Source organism: Staurois parvus, unplaced genomic scaffold (genome assembly GCF_062004578.1).
Source record: "Staurois parvus isolate SC_StPar_1 unplaced genomic scaffold, SC_StPar_1.0 ptg000191l, whole genome shotgun sequence".
NCBI classification, from domain to species: Eukaryota; Metazoa; Chordata; class Amphibia; order Anura; family Ranidae; genus Staurois; species Staurois parvus.
The window spans coordinates 1,558,250-1,575,135 of NW_028317987.1; the positions used below are offsets into that span (position 1 = coordinate 1,558,250).

Below are 16,886 nucleotides of genomic sequence, written 5' to 3' on the forward strand. Positions count from 1 at the left end.
TCCTGGCCCCTGCACTCTCTATGTTGTGTTTGTACTTACTCCTGGCCCCTGCACTCTATATGTTGTGTTTGTACTTACTCCTGGCCCCTGCACTCTATATGTTGTGTTTGTACTTACTCCTGGCCCCTGCACTCTCTATGTTGTGTTTGTACTTACTCCTGGCCCCTGCACTCTCTATGTTGTGTTTGTACTTACTCCTGGCCTCTGCACTCTCTATGTTGTGTTTGTACTTACTCCTGGCCCCTGCACTCTCTATGTTGTGTTTGTACTTACTCCTGGCCCCTGCACTCTATATGTTGTGTTTGTACTTACTCCTGGCCCCTGCACTCTATATGTTGTGTTTGTACTTACTCCTGGCCCCTGCACTCTCTATGTTGTGTTTGTACTTACTCCTGGCCCCTGCACTCTCTATGTTGTGTTTGTACTTACTCCTGGCCCCTGCACTCTCTATGTTGTGTTTTGTACTTACTCCTGGCCCCTGCACTCTCTATGTTGTGTTTTGTACTTACTCCTGGCCCCTGCACTCTCTATGTTGTGTTTGTACTTAGACCTGACTAAGATGTTCATTGTCCCAACAGTTGCTGGTTGGAATGAAATCCTTCTTTAAGGTCGGCTCATTAAGGCAGTCCATACATTACTCATATTGTTCATCCAATCAGTGGGCTGAACAGAAAACAAAATGATCCAATCCTGGAGGACACTGGAGCTTGATTTGTCTGCTCAGCATGTGCTTGTACTGAGCACCCAAGTGCTTCCATGTGCATCTTCCTACCACTCCATCCCCCACAGCTATCTCCTCCTGTACCACTATCTCCTTTCTCCTAGATTGTAAGCTCCAAGGAGCAGGGCCCTCGAACCCCTCGTGTGTCACATTGTATTGTTACTGTACTGTCTCATGTATTGTCTCCCATTGTAATGTACAGCGCTGAGCGAACTATTGGCGCTATATAAAATAAAAAAAGACCTCAGCGCCCAGGACCTACTTCCCCACACACTTATCCACGTGAGATGCTGCTGCACATAGGTATAAAACCACAAAAATTATTTTTCAACTCAAAACAGCGCAAAACACACAAAAAACAATCTGTAAAATACCCAACCTATAAGTAATATTAGTGCAGATATTACAATTTATATATAAGTGTCAAAAACAAAATAATTTGTGACACATACAAAAAACAAGAAAAGTCCAGTGACATGTCCAAAAAAAATGTCCCGTGATAAAAAACAAACTTATATTCTCATAAATTTCTTCAGAGCCAATAATAGTCCTTCCACCATCCACCAGCGTAAAACCAACATGAACCGCACTCACCAGATGTTTGGTGAGTATAACGCCTTTCAGGGATATTAGGGCTCCTGGACCCCCTTTTTAACCTCCAAATATTGCCTCCTCTAGAACATAGAAACCTCCTCCGATTACTCCCCTCACCGACTCCACCAAAAATCAGGAAGAAGAAAAACCAAATAGTGTGATACCGTTATAACTTTCAATCTTAGTAAGCTTTAAACCAGACCACTCACATTTCAAAAGATATTAACCAGCATTTTATTGTGTATAAACGATTTTCCACAGATCTGATAATAAGACCCCACAGCCAGGTAACACAGCAGGATGACAGACCTCAGATGCAGCTTCCTCCACTAGGCAAGATGGCCCCTGGAACGCACCGCTCGGCGTGCATTCCACTCACCGGAAATGACGTTGGTCGGTGTTCTCAAGAAACGCCCTGTGGGTGGGGCGAAACGCGTTGACGTATTTCCGGCTGGCCGTCCCGGAAATAAAATAGTTTATAAAATCGTTTATAAAATCGTTTATACACAATAAAATGCTGGTTAATATCTTTTAAAATGTGAGTGGTCTGGTTTAAAGCTTACTAAGATTGAAAGTTATAACGGTATCACACTATTTGGTTTTTCTTCTTCCTGAATTTTAGTGGAGTCGGTGAGGGGAGTAACCGGAGGAGGTTTCTATGTTCTAGAGGAGGCAATATTTGGAGGTTAAAAAGGGGGTCCAGGAGCCCTTAATAATCCTGAAAGGCGTTATACTCACCAAACATCTGGTGAGTGCGGTTCATGTTGGTTTTACACTGGTGGATGGTGGAAGGACTATTATTGGCACTGAAGAAATTTATGAGAATATAAGTTTGTTTTTTATCACGGGACGTTTTTTTTGGACATGTCACTGGACTTTTCTTGTTTTTTGTATGTGTCACAAATTATTTTGTTTTTGACACTTATATATAAATTGTAATATCTGCACTAATATTACTTATAGGTTGGGTATTTTACAGATTGTTTTTTGTGAGTTTTGCGCTGTTTTGAGTTGAAAAATAAATGTTGGCACTATATAAATACTGTATAATAATAATAATATTCTCCACCCTGGCAAAGTGATTTCATGCTATAACGGGACATCCATCCATTGACAGTCCTTAGTGATAAAACGTCTCATTCAGGAATAGTAGAACAATAAACACCGGATTTATATATGGTTTGGGTTCAATTATTATTTTTATCAGGACAAGTAGATTGTCATGAGGGACAAGTAGTTTGGGACCCCGATTTAGTCCCTTGGACAAATAGTTTTTTTAAAACTTTCCACATCGCTGGGACTGCTTAAAGTTTAGTACATTTTCAAGGTCCTGGGTCCTCGGCTTGCTGAATCAAAATACCCCTTTTCTCTGTTGGGTTTGTTTGGTCTCTGAACTGGTTTTGATGAGTATTAGATCTGCAGACAAGGAATGATAAATATGATCCTTCCTATGACTAGTTTGCTCTGAGGCAGTGCTGTGAGGTCAATGTCGGCTCATCATGATGTCCAGGAAGGGGAACTTGATGACTTTTGACTGGAGTTGCTGGATAATCAGGATAATTGCCCGATATCTGGCTGCAAGGCCCCAATCTCCGGCAGCCTGCTGACTGACAGGAGTGATGTCACTGTCACTCTCTGCAGGAAGAGAAGGGATTGTATTGGATAACAGGAGGATGCTGCTGGTGGAGCAGAGAGAGCTTTGGGGGAGGACTCTGTTCTCCTCCCTCCAATGGCAGCTCAGTGTGGGTAGGAGGGGGACTACAGGGGGAAGACCTTTGGTTGCCAAATATACTGTAATATCCAGGACATTGTACAGAGTGGTGGTGGGTTCCTGGGACTCTGAATTCCAGCACCGGGCACTGCCAGAGCCTGTGTCATGGGAACGTATGGGACTGTCTCCGGAAGATGTATAGCACTGACCCCTGACTACCTGTTAGTCTATGCTGAGCATACAGACCTCCTTTAGAAACAAGTGCCCACCAAGGGGTGAAGAACTGACCTTCATTCCACTTGGACAATATTATTTGACCGGTGAGATGGTAAGAAGGTGAAGGTTGCCTTCTTTTCTTGTGAATAAATCAAAGAGTGCGCTAAATATAAGTAAAAACAAAAATTTTTTGTTTAAAATAATAATGTCCGTGATAGAAAACATTTTCTATAAAAGTCCATCCACCATAACAAAGTAATTAAACAGTTCTGAAATCTTGTATAAATCAAACACCGTGCAAAAACAAACCACCACCGAATGAAATGGTATGGAGACGTGATGGAGACGTGATGACTACCTGCTGTTGAGGCTGTCCCATATTGTGCTGACTGGCTGCTTGCAGTATATTGCTCCCAGTTTGGATGACTTCTGCTGATCATCGCTCCCAGAGCAAACGCTGTCTTTGCTGACTTATAATCTGGTCAGCATGGAGCTCTGGTGAGTGGACCCATTTCATTCGGTGGTGGATTGTTTTTGCACAATGTTTGATTTAAACAAGATTTCAGAACTGTTTAATTACTTTGTTATGGTGGATGGACTTTTATAGAAAATGTTTTCTATCACGGACATTATTATTTTAAACTAATAATTTTTGTATTTACTTATATTTAGCGCACTCTTTGATTTATTCACACTTTTACCTTTTTTGGTTAGGAGTGCAGCTTTTGTTCTATTTAGTTTGTGGCGCTTTTTTTTTTCTATTTCTCATATTGCCTTCTTTTCTTGGCTGGAGTTCTGTAAGGAGGTCTGAAAGTAAGTTCAGGTAGGAGGACCATTATAGGCCAACAGCCCCCTCCCTAACTCAGCGACTCCCTGAGCCATAGTACCTCCTCTTCTCTCAGAGATCTCCTATCAAGGACCCAAAGTCCTTCAGCTACTCTACCCCCTCAGAGAACTTGAACTCCACTACCCTCCAAGGGGCCCCAAAGTCCTGCATCCTCTGTACCCCCAAAGAGACCCCTCAGTTCCCCTTCATCCATCAGAACCCTTAGAGGACCATATTACTAGAATTTATCTCCACAATGAGGAGAATTTTCCGGCCCCGGAAGTGGGGGAATGTTTTGCCCCTGAAGGGGTTCATCTGGGTTCCCATACTATATATGTGTGTATCATCATCTGCTGGAGATAAAAGACGTCACAGTGACTATGGAGGAAGAGGACGGACATGACTATGGAGGAAGAGGATGGACGTGACTATGGAGGAAGAGGACGGACATGACTATGGAGGAAGAGGATGGACGTGACTATGGAGGAAGAGGACGACTATGGAGGAAGAGGACGGACATGACTATGGAGGAAGAGGACGGACATGACTATGGAGGAAGAGGATGGACATGACTATGGAGGTAGAGGATGGACATGATGGGGGGTTACTGGGTGTAAATAGGAAATAACATCTTATTACTCCCTCTTCCACCGTCTCCTTGCTGCTTCGTACTGTATGGAACTTCCTGTCTGTACCTGACATCACTTCCTATCTGAACCTGACATCACTTCCTGTCTGTATTCCATAGAGATCTTCTGTTTGGGTATAAGTGAGATCACCACCTTGTGGATTTCAGAGGAACTGCAGAAACATCTCAGAATATCCATTCCTGTATAATATTATTATTATTATTGTACAGTATTTATAAAGCGCCAATAGTTCGCTCAGAGCTGTACATTACAATGGGAGACAATACATGCGACAGTACAGTAACAATACAATGTGATACACGAGAGGTTCGAGGGCCCTGCTCCTTGGAGTTTACAATCTAGGAGGGAGGGGATGGTGGTACAGGAGGAATATCTGTGGGGGATGAAGTGGTAGGAGGAGTTGAGGAGGTCGGCAATTAGCAGGGGGTGGGGTAGGCTTCCCTGAAGAGATGGGTTTTCAGGGTACACCTAAAAGATAGGAAAGTAGGTGATAGTCTGATGGATTGGGGAAGGGAGTTCCAGAGGATGGGTGACACCCTGGAGAAGTCCTGGAGGCAGGCATGGGAGGAGGAGACCAGGGAACTAGAGAGAAGGAGGTCTTGTGAGGAGCGGAGTGTGCGTGTTGGGCGGTACTTGGATATTAGGTCAGTGATGTAGTTCGGGGCAGTATGGTGGACAGCTTTGTACGTCAGTGTTAGGATTTTGAATTTGATCCGTTGTGCAATCGGAAGCCAGTGGAGGGATTGGCAGAGGGGGGTGGCGGAAACGGAGCGGTTGGAAAGGTGGATGAGTCTGGAAGCCATATTCAGGATGGACTGAAGCGGGGATAGCCAGCAGCGAGGCAGGCCAGTGAGGAGGGAGTTGCAGTAGTCGAGTCGTGATATGATGAGGGAGTGGATGAGCTGTTTAGTGGTTTCTGGGGTTAGGAACGTGCGGATTTTGGCGATGTTGAGGAGGTGGAGTCTGCACGAGTTTGTTAGTGATTGGACTTGGGGCTGGAAGGATAGGTTGGAGTCAAGAATGACACCAAGTACTCTGGCCTGCAGGGTGGGCCTGATGGTGGCATTGTTGGACGTGATGGAGAAGTCAGTGGTGGGGTCCGGGCTGGGGGGAAGACTAGGAGCTCAGTTTTGGAGAGGTTCAGTTTAAGGAAGTGGAGCGTCATCCAATCTGATATGTCATTTAGTAAGCTTGTGATTCGGGCAGAGACTGAGGGGGTGAGGTGGGGGGTCGAGAGATAGATTTGCGTGTCGTCGGCATAGATGTGGTAGTTGAAGCTGTGAGAGTGTATGAGTTGGCCAAGGGAGGAGGTGTAGATGGAGAAGAGAAGGGGCCCTAGGACCCTACCTACCTTACATGGCTACAGGACCCATCTACCTTACAGGGCTACCAGGAAAGTTAAAAAATAATAATAATAATAATAATAAATAGCTCTTATGTTTAATAAAGATATTTTATTACATATAGAAAAGTCTTAAAAACACAGAACACAAAAACCAATGTATAGCTATTAAAACAGATACCACCAAACCTGATCCTTTTGTTGAAGAAAATGCAAAAATACATCCTAAAGTATAAGAATATCTATCAATCCACTCATAATGAAGATGTTAGACATAAATGACAAGGATGTAATGGTCACAGAGGAATGGTGGTGGAGATCTCTCACAGTAAGAACACTTCCTTGAATGGTTCTATAAATATAGAATGAATCCTGGAGGGAATAAAGCTGTAAAGCAATAAATAATATATAAACTGGGCCATCCACTTCATCCATAAAGACATTGTGATTGAAGATCTTCTAGATCACATAGAAGGAGGACTCATCCATGATTTCATACATTTGTTTGGAAGGATAGAACAATCCTCAGAAGGGAACATGTAGGATGACAGGAAAGGCTCCTGACTGGTGAGATCCTCCAAACATAATGATGACATCCATGAACTGGAGTGAGCTCGTTGGGGTGATAAAGCCAATCTGGAAACACTGTGTAGACGTTCTCCAAGAACTCAGCACACTCCAGGTGTGGAGAAAGTCTCCAGGTGGGTTTAGCCTGTCATTTATCATAGGTAGAAATGTCCACACATGGACTTCCACAGGGACCCCCGAGACTACATATAGAACTTGCACAGTGTCCCCAGGTCTCCAGGTGGGTTTAACCTGTCATTTATCATAGGTAGAAATGTCCACACATGGACTTCCACAGGGACCCCCGAGACTACATATAGAACTTGGAGGTACCTGTAACATGGAACAGGATTTGGTGTTGCTGGAAGACTGGTCAGAGCAGTGGAAATTGCAGTTCAATGTTTCTGAATCGTGAGCTGGGGATGGGTAGCAGGTACAAAGCTCCCTGGGATGGGCACACTTTTAGGGACAGATACCAGTCCAGTGATGTAGTGTCACACAGTGCAGTGTTTATTGGTGCTGATTACAGGTGCTGTACAATGTTCCACAAAGTAACGGCAAAAACCTCAAAACCAAAATCCTAGCCGTGTCCCGGCACTAACTACACAAACACGATTCCTGACTATCAGGGTACTGGGGCAGTGGCCCTTCTTTGTTCTGTTGAATTGTTGGGGAGAAGACACACTGGACACCTTGGCTACCATTGTGCTATAAGCTGGGTGTCCGGTGCGCTCCGGTACCTTTAAGGAGGGGTGGAATTCCTCAGGTCCACCTGCCCTTGGTCTAGCTATTAAATACAAATGCCTCTACTATGGGGGCTCACAAAATTTGTAGAGTTAGGACTACAGAATAACGGGGTGCCGTGACATGGCTCTGTAGCTTACAATGTGATTGCAAATGTGTGCTAACTAAACCCCTGTTTTTAACGCATACTGTTAGACGGGGTAATTTGGTTTGTTTGCAGGATGGCTGGCAAGTTGAGCCGGGAACGTTTCTCTTTTGTTGTGTGACATGCGTTGCCCGTTCAAGTGCTCCTTGCTGTGAAGGCCAGTTATAGACTGGGGCAGCGGCCATTTCTTGTACTATCAGGGTGAGCAAGCCTAGTGCTTGTCAGTCTCCAAAGATGCAGTTTTACAGCTTCCACCAACCTTCCATCTCTCCCAGACATGACTTGTCTGTTCCCAGGTATGAGAGCTCTGACTGCATGTTTCTGGTGAGTATAAATTACACCCAGGGAGAGGCGTGAAACCTGAGCTGGACCAAGGATCAGAGATCCCTAGAAGTGTATGAGAGGAGCTTGGGAGATGTGTGAACCCAGAAGAGGATTTTCCCAGCTCCCGCTGAGACACTCTGCTACATATCCCCCCTTGTTTCATCCCCAGGGTTGGCACAGCTGTGGCCCAACAGGAGTGAACCCGGGACCAGGCATCTACATTTCCCATCTTAGCCCCTGGTCTGTGTTTTACCATGAAGGAATAATCTTGAGGAGCCAAAAACCACCAGTTCACCCGTCTACTTGTCTCCTTCTTTTGGGCCATCCATTGAGGGGATCATGGTCAGCTATCAGGTCAAACTCACCCTAACAAATAGTATCTTAGAGCATCCAAGGCCCACTTTATGGCTAAACATTTCTTGTCAATTACTGCATATTTCTTTCCATGTTCATTACGATACATCAGATGCATCCATTTAAACCACATAAATCCTTGGAAAAATCAGGGATGTACAGCACTGGGTGTGCACAAGGGGGCCCTCTTCAGGACTTGGGAAGACTCTTCTGCCAATGGGTACCATCTTACCATTACCAAGTCTTTCCCTTTTGTAAGGTCAGCCAGTAGAGCTGATAGAGTTGCTAAATTTTGGATAGACCTTCTATAGTACCCCACAATACCAAGGAAGGTTCAGATATGCTTTTTGTTTGCAGGACATGGCCATTCTTGGATGGCATCTATTTTGTTTTATGACGTCTTGTCCAATAGTGTAGACCAAATATACAGCATTTGCCATAAAACCTTCCTTGAAGAGAGAATCCAAGACCACCTGGACAAGGGGCAAGTGAGATTCCCATTCAGTGCTATGTATCACTATGTCATCCAGATAGACTGCTGCATACTGTTGAGGAGGTCCTAGGGTCCTGTTCATAGCCCTCTGAAGTGTTGATGGGGCATTTTGTAAACCAAAAGGCATTTCTTTATATTATATGAACCCTGAGGGGGTCACAAATGCAGTTTTTTCACTGGCACATTCAGTCAGGAGGATTTGCCAGTATGCTTTTGTCAAGTTCATAGTGGTCAGGAAACGGGCCTTCCCAAGCCTGTCCCTGAGCTCATCTACCTGAGGATAGGGTACATGGTAAATTGTGTCACTAAATTAATCTTTCTGAAGTCATTACAGGACCTCAAAGTACCGTCTGGTTTTGGGACTAAAATGATAGGACTAGACCAGTCACTATTAGACCCCTCAATGATGTCTAGCTCCAGCATCCTCTTGACTTTGTCACTGATGTCCTTTCTCCTGGCTTCAGGAGTCGGTATGATTTGAGTTTGTCATGGACCCCAGGTTCAGTAATAATATCATCCTAAACCACTGAAGTCATACCAGGTAACTCTGAAAATGTGTCTCTGTTCCTTATCAGGAACTCTCTAGCTCCCTGCTTTTGGAATGAGACAGTCTGTCTGGAATTGTGACTTCAGGGACTAGAGGGGACTCAGTACTCCCAGGAGTTCCAGGGGCAGACCCCACAGTCAGTGCCACCCTATCCTTCCAGGGGTATAACAGGTGTACATGGTATATCTGCTCAGGATTTCTATTATCCAATTCATATACTTTGTAATTCCCCAACTCTTTTAACCACTTCAAAGAACCATTTTACTTAGCCAGGAACTTGCTTTCAACAGTGGGAACCAACACCAGGACCCGGTCACCAGATGAGAAAACCCCATTGTATATTCTTTGTTGGGCTTCCTGGGTGTGAACTTCGTGTTCTTCTACAATAGACGTGATCGCTGTAATCCTGTCCTGCATATGATATGCTCAATGACACTTTTGTGGGGTGTCTGCTCCCCCTCCCAGGTTTCCTTGGCTATGTCTAGGAGCTCCCGAGGATGATTCCCATAGAGTAACTCGAATGGAGAGTGCCCCTTAGAGGACTGGGGAAGCTCCACCAGGCCATCAGTATGAGGGTGTGTCAGGGATAAAAACACGCCCACAGCGACTAGATAACCGAGGCGTGCACATGTGTGACTGGGGTACAGAGGGAGTGAGGGGGACTCTGAGCATATAAGGCTAGCCATGATACAATTTCGCAGCCCGCACTACCTCTGGTCACCACTAGAGGGAGACTCTCCTATCCAGCTGGCTGACCACACACAGGCAGATACGAATCTTACATACAATCTTGTGCACTCTAAGGGTTGGGGAGCAGTCTAGCAATCGGCACACCCTTCCAGGATTCCTCCAGCTATCCTACAAGCTAGAACCCCGGTGTTAATCACTCTTCCACTGTCCACACACCCCCACACCAGACACACCACAAACGGTAGCTTGCCACCACCCAACAGTTTGTCGCAGACTGATCTTCTGGGCCACCACACACACACAGATCTCCATCTGGCAGATCTGCTACTTTACAATCTCCATGCAATCTGCCAACACGCAGTGCAATTGCATACACATTGGCAATGAACTTAGACCAAAAGTGGGAGATTTATGCACACCCCCAGATTTATATGGCACATGTACTGGTGGTCCAATCAGAACCCTCCAGCCCAGCAGTGCACACCCCCAGATTAATATGACACACGTACTGGTGGTCCAATCAGAACCCTCCAGGGCCCAGCAGTGCACACCCCCAGATTAATATGACACGTGTACTGGTGGTCCAATCAGAACCCTCCAGGCCCCAGCAGTGCACACCCCCAGATTAATATGACACGTGTACTGGTGGTCCAATCAGAACCCTCCAGGCCCCAGCAGTGCACACCCCCAGATTAATATAACACATGTACTGGTGATCCAATCAGAACCCTGCAGGCCCCAGCAGTGCACACCCCCAGATTAATACAACACATGTACTGGTGGACCAATCAGAACCCTCCAGGCCCCAGCAGTGCCCCCAGCCCTGAATTCTCTCCAGTGAAATCTCCAGTGAAATCTCCTCTCATCAATTACTAGCCGGATTCTCTCTATTACCTCCTGTATGTACAAAACTCCCCCAAATCTCTCCCCTCCTCACCATCCACTAGAAATTGGAGGAATTGTTTCTTCTTCCTGAAATCCAGACCTAGAGAGGAATAGAAAAGAACCAACAAACCCCACAAAGTCTTTTTATAGAGATTTATTCCATCAAATCCAAACTATTCTACACATATTTATTCCATGGAATATGAAGAGATTTTTCTATCAATAATCCCATCAAATCTGCGTGTTTATTGGACTTTATTCCCAGCAATAATCAATCAGGAATCCATGCCAGCAATCATCAGATCAATAGGAATGTTTCCAATATCCAGTGATCACGGTTTGATCCTCCAACATAACCAGTGCACAGAATGATAAATCTATCCCATGAAATGGATCTTATTGATTGGTTGATGTCATTGATTGATCTATTGATTCCCTTCTATGATAGAATAGATTGATTTCTCCATGTATTGATCATCCTCTCCATATATCTCTTCACCTTGTCTAACATCATACAAATCCTGAATGCTATAAATCTCAGTCCTGTCCATGAATTGTATGTGACTCGGGTCTTTATAATACCATATACTGGACTGTTACTTCATTCCCTATTTTTATATCGTCTTCTTACACCTGTCCTGATGAAGTGACACTTTGAAGCCATGAAACGCGTTGATGGTGTATTTTACATTCACTTGTCCAGTAAACACCGACCTTCTGAAGAAAACATTTCAGAGTTTCCTCCTTTACTATGGGGCTCCTCTGCTGACCTCACCCTCATTTTTTCTTGGGGTGAAAGTTCTCCACCGGGATCCAAATCCTGCTTAGTATATGATGATCTGGAATCACAGCTCTCTGCCCTGCCCCCCCCCCACACACTCACTGGGCTGTGGAGGGGGAGGGTGCGGCTGGTCCAGACTCTGATCTCGGGATCTTTCCCCAGTCTGGACCTCCTGAGTGACATCAGCTGACAGCGGGCTTCACCTGAAAACGGGTCACAGGAGTTCAGAATGAACTGCACTCCTCTGATCCACAGGAGAAGTACAGACAAAAGAGCTTTGCTTGAACTTCTCCTTCAAAGAATATGTTCCTCCAACAAGTCCTATTCCTGATCTGTGCCGGCTGTCCCATGTCCTGGTATGAAGATGTCTCCTCTTCTCTCTGTATTATTTCCTTTGTGTGAGATCCCCGGTGATCCTGCCAGTCCCTCTGATTCCCAATTAAAACTGACCACACTAGGCATGAGAGCTCAGCGTGGTCAGTTTTGTAGCTTTGCTGGGAGCTCAGTCTGCTCTCCTCCAATCATCAGACTTGTCTTGACATCTCCCCTCCCTGCACAGCCATTCACTGGGAAGACCAGTGAACTGAAGACAAGTGATCACATGAACAGTAGTAAGGAGAATGTCACTTCCTGATATCATTGCTTACTACTAGTGAAATCTGTGAGTGATCACCGAGGTCACATGGTACAGGGCTATTCCAACAGACTTGTTCCATGTGACAAGCTGTGACCAATCACAGCTCTCACAGTATTTCTTAATGGCTGCAGGAATGCAGCTGGAGAGAAGGAGAAATTATTGCTTTTACAGCCTTTATGGGTGTAAAAAACATAATAATATAAAAAAATAAAAATGTAATTTTTTTTAAAAAAATTATAATTTTTGGTTATAAACTAATTTGGGTTTTTTTTTTACTAAAAAGATATCTGAATACATTTTGGCCACAATTTATGAAGAAAGATTATTTATTTGCAATATTTTATAAGAGAAACACTTTTTTTACAAACTTTTTGGACATTTTCATTTATATAGCAAAAAAAAATAAAAATTCCAGCAGTGAATAAATACCACCAAAATAAAGTTTTATGGGTCTCAGAGTGCGGGAGTGTGACCTCAGGGTGCGGGAGTGTGACCTCAGGGTGTGGGAGTGTGACCTCAGAGTGCGGGAGTGTGACCTCAGAGTGCGGGAGTGTGACCTCAGAGTGCGGGAGTGTGACCTCAGGGTGCGGGAGTGTGACCTCAGGGTGCGGGAGTGTGACCTCAGGGTGCAGGAGTGTGACCTCAGAGTGCAGGAGTGTGACCTCAGGGTGCGGGAGTGTGACCTCAGAGTGCGGGAGTGTGACCTCAGAGTGCGGGAGTGTGACCTTAGGGTGCGGGAGTGTGACCTCAGAGTACGGGAGTTTGACCTCCGAGTGCGGGAGTGTGACCTCAAGTAACACAGAGATTTCCTATTATCGCCGGCTCCATCTAGAGGCCACAATGAGGTGATTTTTCCATCAGTAAAACTAGCCCAATATGATATTATGGCCACTAGATGGAGCCAATGATCATAAGAAATAAAATATGGCCAAAACTCCTCCCAGCTGGAGAATGCTGGTCACATCCGTTCAACATTGTTCTCCATAGACCTCCAAGTGTTTGTGAAATCTCCCACCACAAAATTTACTCAGCCAATCACAGGGCTGGACTCCATTTTTATTCTTCTCCTGCCATCAATGGCCATCCCGGTCCCACACTTCATCCATGTCTTTGGGGGCCTCTGATCTCCTTATGAACTGTTTCTTCTAGAGATGAGCGAATCGAACCAGGCGAACCGGAATTCAATACGAATTTCAGGAAAAATTTGATTCGCGTCGAATCCGAATATTTGCCTACTTCGGGTGCGTGAATCGGATTTTTCCCGATCAGCCGGCAAAAGTGTCCCTGCAGAGAGCTCCGCTATTTCTGACATTTCTCTGACAGTTCCTTCACATGTACAGCGGTTGAAACATTGTATCTATTAGTTTCCATTTAGGATACAGATGTTTCAACCGCTGTACATGTGAAGGAGCTGTCAGAGAACTGTCAGAAATAGAGGAACTCTGCACATACACTTTTTGCCGGTTTGGAATTCTTATTTTCATCCTACTTCTTCTTCTTCATCCTCATCCTCAGAAGAAGAGGATGAGGATGAAGAAGAAGTAGGATGAAAATAAGAAGAATTCCAAGCCGGCAAAAAGTGTATCTGCAGAGCTCCTCTAAGTGTATCTGCAGAATAGAGGAGCTCTGCAGATACACTTTTTGCCGGCTTGGAATTATTTTTATTTTCATCCTACTTCTTCATCCTCATCCTCTTCTTCTTCTTCTGAGGATGAAGAAGAAGAAGAAGAAGTAGGATGAAAATAAGAATAATTCCAAGCCGGCAAAAAGTGTATGTGCAGAGCTCCTCTAAGTGTATGTGCAGAGCTCCTCTAAGTGTATCTGCAGAGCTCCTCTAAGTGTATCTGCAGAGCTCCGCTATTTCTGACAGTTCTGTGACATTCACTCCATACAGCGGTTGAAACATTGTATCTATTTGTTTCCATAAATGGATCCATTTATGGAAACAAATAGATACAATGTTTCAACCGCTGTATGGAGGGAATGTCCCAGAACTGTCAGAAATAGACAGAAACTGTCACAGAACTGTCCTTCTTCTCATCCTTCTCCTTCTTCTCATCCTTCTTCTCATCCTTCTCCTTCTTCTCATCCTTCTTCTTCTCATCCTTCTCCTTCTTCTCATCCTTCTCCTCATCCTTCTCCTTCTTCTCATCCTTCTCCTTCTTCTCATCCTTCTCCTTCTTCTCATCCTTCTCCTTCTTCTCCTCATCCTTCTCCTTCTTCTCCTCATCCTTCTCCTTCTTCTCATCCTTCTCCTTCTTCTCATCCTTCTCCTTCTCCTTCCTCATCTCCAAGGGCATTTAAATTAAAGGTACAGTGTTCTGCACTAATTTAAAGGCTCTCTGAAGCCTAGAAACCCTTTTTATAAGTTAACTTCGTAGCGAATTAATTCGCATCGAATCGAATTTCTTCCTGAAATTCGGCGAATCAGCCGAATCGAATTTTTGAATAATTCGCTCATCTCTAGTTTCTTCCATGATGAAGATCAGCCATGGAGTATATCTGAGGTGTATATCAGGGGGTGCTTCTTCCCCACATGAGAGCTGGGATGTCCAGCAACATTCATCTAGAAGACATTTCCCGCACTCAAGGCACTAATACACCTCCAGGTTTGTGTGGGACCCCTGATGTACAGGAAGACAGGACTTCAGTGAGGAACATTTCCCTCACTCAGGACAGGAAAGTGGCTTCTCCCCCGTGTGAGATCTCTGATGTTTGTGCAGACTGGACTTCTCTGAAAAACATTTCCCACACTCAGGACAGGAAAACGGCTTCTCCCCCGTGTGAGATCTTTGATGTCTGACAAGTTTTGATTTTTCTATAAAACATTTCCCGCACTCAGAACAGGAATACAGCTTCTCCCCAGTGTGAGATCTCTGATGTGTGTAAAGATTTGATGACCTTGAAAAACATTTCCCACACTCAGGACAGGAATACGGCTTCTCCCCTGTGTGAAATCTTTGATGTTTGTGTAGAATGGACTTCTCGGAAAAACATTTCCCGCACTCAGGACAGGAATATGGCTTCTCCCCTGTGTGAGTTCTCTGATGTTTGTACAAACTGGAATGCTCTGAAAAACATTTCCCGCACTCAGGACAGGAATATGGCTTCTCCCCTGTGTGAGATCTCTTATGTTTGTGCAGACTGGAATTCTGTGAAAAACATTTCCCACACTCAGGACAAGAATATGGCTTCTCCCCCGTGTGAGATCTCTGATGTGTGTAAAGACTGTTCTTCTCTGAAAAACATTTCCCGCACTCAGGGCAGGAATATGGCTTCTCTCCCGTGTGAGATCTCTGATGTCTGAAAAGATGGAAGTTTGATAAATAACATTTCCCACACTCAGGACAGGAATACGGCTTCTCACCTGTGTGACATCTTCGATGTGTGTAAAGATTTGACTTACTAGAAAAAGATTTCCCGCACTCAGGACAGGAATATGGCTTTTCCCCCGTATGAGATCTCTGATGTCTGTAAAGATTGGACATCACTGAAAAACATTTCCCGCACTGAGGACAGGAATGTGGCTTCTCCCCCGTGTGAGATCTTTTATGCACATTAAGATAGGATTTAGAACGGAAACCCTTCCCGCACTCAGTACAGGAGAAGCTCTTCCCTGTTGGAAGGCCGGCCCGGTCCCGCACAGTCTGAGGTTCCTCTGGATACGAGGAATCTGATGGTCCATCTACACTGGGTGGTGCCGGATGGACATTGGAGGGAGCCGGGTTTTCTCCTGGACTATACTGTGTGATGTCCTCATCTTCTACTTTCCAGTCTGGAGACAAAGTGAGACAATCCTCGGAGGTTTTCCTCATCTCCCGGCCATGGACTAAAATACAAAGACAAAGAGGATTACTAAACAGGAGCTGATTGGTTCCCCCAAACCAGGACTCCACCCACATCAGGCAGCTTGGTCTCTGAGGAGCTTACAATTCCACCCTCAAGGGAACTAGGAAATGGCTCCTCTGATCTCCTACCAGGTCATTTCTTTATTCATGGACCTTAGTCAGAGAGTGAGGAAACAACCAGAACTGATACATAAATTGTGTCTGCAGCACAGAGAAGGAAGATTATCCGAGAGAAATCCAGGAATACAGGACGGGGAACACAGCTCAGGAAAGTGACCAGGGGATTACAGGCTGATATCACCCAGTCCCCGCCCTACTCTGGACCAATCAGTGAGCAGTATGGGTGGAGGAATGGATTTAGTGTTCATGACCCACCTGTGCTGATCTCTGTAGGAGTGTCCTCCTCTATAAATGTCCCCGTTATTCCATCCTCCTCCATAGACTGCTGATCATCCCTCACATACGCCTCTTCTTCTTCTGCTTTCACCTCAAATTCTATATCGATTGGATCTCCACTCTAAATCAAGGAAATGAGAGAGAATATCACATAAAAAATCCACACATCATCTTTACAAGTCAATGCTCTAGATGCTCCATCCCACCAACCTTGTAGTAGTGAGGGATGGTGTGACCTTCCTGTGTGGAATCCCGGGAATACAGAGGATGGGGACATCTCTCTGGTGGGTTCCTGGTATTAGGTGGCTCCATCATCTCCTTGTGTCCTTCTGAAAACTCCTCCATCACTCCATACTCCTCATCCTCCTCTTTATACTCTTCTTTAACATCAATATTATCATCCCCGAGGATTCCA

At 44.9% G+C, this 16,886-nt stretch overlaps 1 protein-coding gene across 1 annotated transcript in view; it reads right to left on the reverse strand.

Moving 5' to 3' along the window:
• The window catches only part of LOC149461835 (uncharacterized), a 37,915-nt gene extending 21,873 nt beyond the window's left edge, over positions 1–16,042 (reverse strand). The window contains exon 1 of the mRNA XM_089677715.1: positions 14,997–16,042. Within this exon, the coding sequence (XP_089533841.1) occupies positions 14,997–16,042 (1,046 nt within the window). The remainder of the gene's footprint in view (positions 1–14,996) is intronic.
• Between the last annotated feature and the right edge of the window lie 844 nt (positions 16,043–16,886).